Source organism: Aphelocoma coerulescens, chromosome 1A (genome assembly GCF_041296385.1).
Source record: "Aphelocoma coerulescens isolate FSJ_1873_10779 chromosome 1A, UR_Acoe_1.0, whole genome shotgun sequence".
NCBI lineage: Eukaryota > Metazoa > Chordata > Aves > Passeriformes > Corvidae > Aphelocoma > Aphelocoma coerulescens.
In genome coordinates, this window is record NC_091014.1 from 57,009,553 (window position 1) to 57,016,123 (window position 6,571).

General features: G+C 47.1%; 1 protein-coding gene across 2 annotated transcripts in view; it reads right to left on the reverse strand.

Moving 5' to 3' along the window:
• CRY1 (cryptochrome circadian regulator 1) overlaps positions 1 to 3,407 on the reverse strand; it is a 39,549-nt gene extending 36,142 nt beyond the window's left edge. Inside the window, exon 1 of one of the 2 annotated variants that reach the window (XM_069002939.1) lies at positions 2,920 to 3,407. In XM_069002939.1, the coding sequence (XP_068859040.1) occupies positions 2,920 to 3,077 (158 nt within the window). In that variant the 5' untranslated portion in view covers positions 3,078 to 3,407. The remainder of the gene's footprint in view (positions 1 to 2,919) is intronic. The other variant, XM_069002938.1, reaches the window with a different exon arrangement.
• Between the last annotated feature and the right edge of the window lie 3,164 nt (positions 3,408 to 6,571).

Genomic DNA, 6,571 nt, shown 5'->3' on the forward strand with positions numbered 1-6,571 from the left:
ACAGGTTGAAAAAAAAGGAACAATAAGAAGAAACAGAACAGAACCAGAAAAAAATGAAGTGAGCTGAGGGAGGTCCTGGCATTTGTGACGTAGCATTCACGAATTTAGAACAGGTAGGCTGAATGCCAGGAGAAAGGAGGTCAGTAAGACCATGTGACTGCTTAGTAATTAGACTTGCTCGGTAGTGCAATTACACAAAAATATTAGTTCCCGATTGTTACATGACTGTTTAAAGTTAATTAGAAAGCACCTATGTATTAAAGGTTGCTATTTACCAGATTTAACACACATTTTTTAATATAAACCGTAACTGGTGACCCTGTAGTGACAACACTCTAACAAGAAACTAAACCTCCTGGTTTCTTGTATTCTTTCACCATTTTTCCTCATAGAGATTGTGTTAGTCATAGTTTGATAGAGAAGAGTTTTGCCCAGGGCACTAGAACCATAAACTCACCAGAACACAAACACTTGGTGTCAATCAACTCAAATTAAGAAAGAACCCCCGTAAATTCACACCGGGAGGTTAAATTTGACTCATGTTCCTAATGCTGAAGGGCTTCTGCTCCTAGTCTCAAATAAAATGTTTTTGTCTAATTCAACACCCTACTCAACAGGCATGTTAGCAATGATTCTGCTCATGGTCATCAAGTGAGCAAGAACATAAAATGTTTGATCATTAATTACAAGTCCCGAATGAGACTGGCAAACCAAAAAACTGCATCACAGATCTTGTGTATACTTATTGTGAATGTATGTGTTTGTACTGGTTAAAAGCATCTCATTAAAACCACTGGAATCTAAAATGGATTCATACCAAACTAGTAACTGTCCATTTAAATAAAAATGTATTGAGAAGACCCATAATAAACATACAGCTTTAGCAGACAGTTATTCTATAAAGTTATTGTACTTTTAAACTTGAAAAAAACCTGATGATCTCACAAAACCAGGCTATGCAGGCAGCAAGATTTCCTACTCAAATCCATGCACAGCATGTGCTTTGAGGGTATTTGTGTACCAGGAGATTGCTTGAAGTGCTTTGGACAGGGAAGTTGTAATATACCCCAAACTCAGTCCCTCTGACCAGCAACTAAAACCAGGCATTTTTCTTCAAATGCAAAATGCAGTGGAAGGACTAGATGCCTTCTAAACACTGAAAACACTGTTAAAGCAAACCAATCAGCAAATATATCACACACAAATGTAGTCAAGGATTCTATTAGCTAATGATCATATTACACAGTCATTGAAGAACCAGGGCAATAGCACTGAAGACATGAACTTCCTGCTGCTAGAATCAAAGTTCACACTCGTCTATCATTCACTAGCTCAGAGAATACAACCAAAAACTGCTCAGCATTTCAGTTGCAGGGCACATTAGAAACCTATGACATGTACTCTTAGACAAGTGATTTCCTTAACACTTAGACTTGTGCCAATTGTCCACATTCTTTCAAAACTTAAATAGCTATTCATGTATGATCCACAAAATTAAGACCTCTGAGCTTCTTCATGAAGTCAAAATGTTATTCAAATTTATTCAAAACAAAAACAATAAAAAATCTCTTATAAAAGAAATGTACATCATGAATCTCAGATAAGGAAAGTATCTAACAATTATTCTTAAGTTGTTTTTGTCAGTGCAAATGAAATAAGCATCAAGGTAAAGTTCACATAAAGCATCTTTAGTATCTCTATCCCTTGAAAACAAGATGATTATAAGGAAAACCTCTCAAAATCTGAAAAAAAATAGAAACCCAGAACTCCAAAGGTAAGTTACCTGGTTGGTAAAGTATTTAATAAGCTAGGATAAAAATTATTAAATCCAAAAGGAATAATCCTTCAAGTGAACTCAACTGAAACCTGAAGTATCTAAACTTTGTCATTCTTCTATGACATAGGGTTAAGCTAAGTTTCATTTTACTTGTTCCATAATTAGGCAACTTCTCAGCATTGTAGTCTGGTCAGGTTAAGTTCAGGAGCATTTTAAGTTCCTGACATTGGAGGGACAGACAATACACAAACTCTACTGCATTGTCAACCCTTTTAAAGGGTAACAATTTTCAGATTCCTACTGATGTTTTAACTAATCTCACATGACAAGCACGCACAGAAGTCCTGTTAACCTCTGCCTTATTATGGCACACATTTAATATGCAATCATCAGCCACAGCTCCACAGTAAAGTTCATTTTTAAACTGGGGAGAATTACAACTGGCTTGAAGGTGTATGAACAAATCTCCACACTCCAGAAAGGGACACTGCACACCAAGCCAGCCAGAGTTCAAGAAGTATTTAGACAACGCTCTCGGGCACAATGTGGGTTTCTTGAGGCTCTTCAGTGCAGGGCCAGGAGTTGGGACTCCATGATCCTTGTGGGTCACTCCTAACTCAGGATATTCTGTGATAACCTTTCGTGCAGGAACGCTACTCTGAGAAAGTACTTCTGAGCTAAGCGAGCAGCTTCACAGTTTTTCCAGGACGGAGTCACCCTGGGGTTCCCGACTGCCCAGAGTTCCTGAGATGGTGCAATCCCTCCGGGCTACTCCCCACAGGGCTTTCCGCCCGACAGCAGCCCCGCTCTGAGCTCCAGCGCTGGGGCACTGAACCGCCGCCCGCGGGAGCGAGAATAAGGGTCCCCCTCCCCGGGAAGCCACGGCCCCCCGCCCCGCACTCTGCCAGGGGCTTCCCGGTTCCTTCTTTCCCGTCCCTCCCACGTGCGCCGCGGGAGCCGCAGCCCGGGCGGGCGCTGGGCTGGATATGTAACACGGCCGGGCCCGCGCGGAGGGCGGGCGGCCGAGGGAAGCCGGAGCTGGCAGCGGCCCAATCGTGCGCGGAGGGGAGGGGATGGCGGGGAGGCAGCGTGACCGAATACATAACGCGGGGATTAGGGCCCCCGCAGCGCCCCGCACTCACCGCCACCTGTTGATGCCCACGTTGGAGGAGCCAGCGAACCAGGGGTCCAGGATGTAGACGCAGCGCACCGTGTCTGCGCCCTGGATGCATTCCCGCAGCGCCGGGTTGTCGTGGAGCCGCAGCCCCTTGCGGAACCAGTGTACGGCGTTCACCCCCATGCCGGGCGCGGGCGCTCAGCGGGAACCGCCGCCGCCCGCGGGGCCGCTCATGGCCCGGCGCCGCCGGGCGAGCACGGACGGGCGGCGGGGCGGCCCACGGGGCCTCGCTGCGGACGGCTCTAGGACCCGGCGGACACGGCGGGAGCGGCCGCCCGGCGGGGACGCATCACCCCGCGGAGCCCCCGCGCCGGGGAGAGCAGGGACGAAAGGTGGGAGCGCTGGCTCCGGCGGTGTCTGCGGGGCGGTGAGGGCGCCCTGCCCGCGGAAAGCGCCGTACGTGCCCACTGCCGCCTCCTCGCCGCTCGCCCTGTGACTGCGCCGGCCGCGGGGCTGCGCCGGCCGCCCCGCCCCCCGCCGCCCATTGGCCGGCGCCTCCCCCACGTGACCGCGGCCCCTCACGTTTCTGAGGTGTGTTCGGTACCGGCGGCGCGCGGGGGAAGGGAGCTCTGGCCGGGCGGCCCCGCGGCCGCGGCGGAGCGGGAGGCAGCCGGGGGCCCGCCACCTCGACGGGAATCCCACCCGCCAAGGCGGCGCGGGGCCGGCGGGCCGGGCCGGCGGGGGGGCGGGGCCCGACTCTCTCCCACCCCCCCCCCCGCGATTCGGTGCGGCGGGACCCGGATGAGCACGGGGCCGCGAGGCGGCTCTTGGTGGCGCCGGTTCCGCCGGGAGGCGCAGGCGCGCGCGCGCCCGCCGGCCTGTTATGTATCGCGCCCCGCGCGTGCCCGTGCCGCTCCGGTCACCCCGCCACACCCCGGACTGTGCCCACCGGTCCCACCGCATCCGGTCCCATCCCGCGGGACACAGGCGGGGCGCTTATGTAAGCGTGTGCGTAGGGAGCATCTGTCGGACTAGCGGAGCTCCAGAGGTCCCTTCCAACCCTGACGATTCTGTGACGCGGGCCCAGGGCTCGTAGCCGCCCGCTGCAGCCGGGAGGTGTTGGTCACAAGAGCTGGACAAGAACCCCCGAGCAAGAGAGAGCGGCTCGGCCGTGCGGCGCTGCCGCACCCAAATACGCTTCCAGGCAGCAGAACGAGTTAAAATGGTCCCTCTTGCACCGTTAGTAAAGTCATTACTAAATGGTGAATTTCTCACGCCTGTTAATTACAGAGCTCAAACCACCGTCTGTGTGCTGCCACCACAGCGGGTTTCCCTGGACCTGCTCCGTGGTTACACTGGGAACGGCCAACAACCGACCGAGGCATCGCAGTGACACGACTCGGTAGAACCCTTCTGTGTCTTCACAGGGCAGCTCTAGATGCAGATCTGAAAATAAGTGGGTAGCAACAGCAGAAGTGGTCTCAATGTCTCAAGTAAAAGGCAGAGGACCCAAATCAGCAGTACTGACCTTTCTTAACTTCGAGAATTTTAGACAGTACTTTTAAGAACTGTCATTTTTCTTTCTCCTAAAATATTTTTTCTGCTAAGATACACGGAGAGTAAACATCAAGTCAACAAGATGAGGCATGCATCTTATGTTTCCCTTCATGCTTTTCTTTCCTCATATTGAATGATGTAATAAACAGAATAACAGAATTACAGAATCATTTAGGTTGGAAAAGACCTCTGAGTCCAACCTTTGATCACCACCATGTCAGCTAGACCATGGCACTGACTGTCACATCCAGTATCTTCTTGAACACCTCCAGGGATGGGGACTCCATCACCTCCATGGGCAGCTCATTCCAATGTTGAACAACCCTTTCTATGAAAAAATTCCTCCTGATGTCCAACCTGAACCTCCCCTTGTGCAGCTTGAGGCTCTGTCCTCTTGTCCTGTCACAGCTTGCCTGGGAGATGTCCCACCTGACATCGATGATCAAGGTATGCTAGGGGCAAATGACCCAGCCATGATTAGAATCCCTTTCTGTTTGGTCTTAGAAAGAAAGTTTGTATAAAAGGTGTAGAGTGTGGAGACTGAACAGTCCTTGAACACTGACTTTAACAATAGCATAAATTGATGATGATGAGTTTTTCAATTACTACTTTGTTGTATGTAGTACAACATATTCCACAGCTCATCATCCTGATCCAAGAACATGGGATCCTGTCATATACCCTTGCTGCAACTCAAAGCTGGGGCAGTGGGGTCATTGTAAAGTTGAGCATTGCTTTCTCAATTAATACAAAGTACATTCTTATTTGCCTGGTTGGTTATTATTATTATATGCCAAATATTTGGTAAATAATTTTCAAGTAAATAAAAAAGAAAAAGAAAATTCAGTAGTTAATGACCACTGTCCATCAAACTCATTTGAATTCTATAATTTTTGAACACATTGAACAAGTAGACTCCTTATTTTCAAGGAAAGTCACTTCACAACACAGTTTTTATTTCAAACTTTTTAATTGCTTTTTCACACTCGTTATTTGTCCTGCTAGCTCCCCACAAGGCTGCCACACTGAAGGTAGCCCTGCATAAAGTCCAGCATCAACCAATCTGCCTTCTTGGGAGTACTGAGGTGGAAGCAGCCCTTCCTCACTAGACCTTATGGCTTCACAAGCAAATGGCAGCCATGAAAACTGTCAGTCTCTTTGTTGCTACAGGCTAAATAACAATTGCAGTATATCATTAGCATATAATTATGTCAAAACACTACTTGGCTCTAGCCATGCCTTCTATGTGAGACAGTTTGTTCTTGACTCAAGAAGTCAGAGAAAGAACATATTAATATATAAATATTGTAATAGGATATATTAATATATAATAGATGCAGAATATATTAATTAAAATGTCAGATCTCAAGGGAAGAGTCACTCCAAGTTAGTTGAAATAGAAAATAGAATGATGGTTAATCAAGGAACTCATACAAGTAAACCTCACTACAGTGTTCTCTTGTGAATAACTTTTTTAAACAATATTGCTAATTTAGACCAGACTGTGATTGTAAAAATGAAGAGAATGGGGAGGAGATAGAAGGGAAAAAATAACATGAAGGCACGAAGTGACAAAAACATAAAGAAGCAAGTATACAGTATATTTTGTGTTACAAATTAGAAGCTATTTTTTTAGATGCATGTTTTTAACATCGTTTTATGCATTATATTCACAGATTTTCTTAACTGGTTTTGGAACAGCTTTTATTTAGGAGACCAAGCCCAACCTAGGTTCCTTGAGCAGGGTTTCTTTCTGTAGCATTGCTCTTCTCCATTAGATCTTTTGCACAGATCCAATACAGACTATTGAACATGGAGCTGACAAAAGAAGGGTTCACAGAGACAACAGCAGTGATTTTCAGTCTCTGAAAGATGTGATTGTGCAGACTTGGAGTTAGTTAAAAAATCCAAACAGCCCTAGTAAAATATTTCTAGTCTAGAAATCATTTATGTCACTGCTGATTTGTTACTCTAGAAGAGACATAGAAGTAAATATAGCTGAAAAAAAAAAAGATAGAGGAAGATGGTTCTCAATGAACTTCTGAAAAGCCACCAGCAAAACACTATAAGCCCAATGGCTATATGTGAACTTAATTATGTAATAAGGCAGTGATCATATG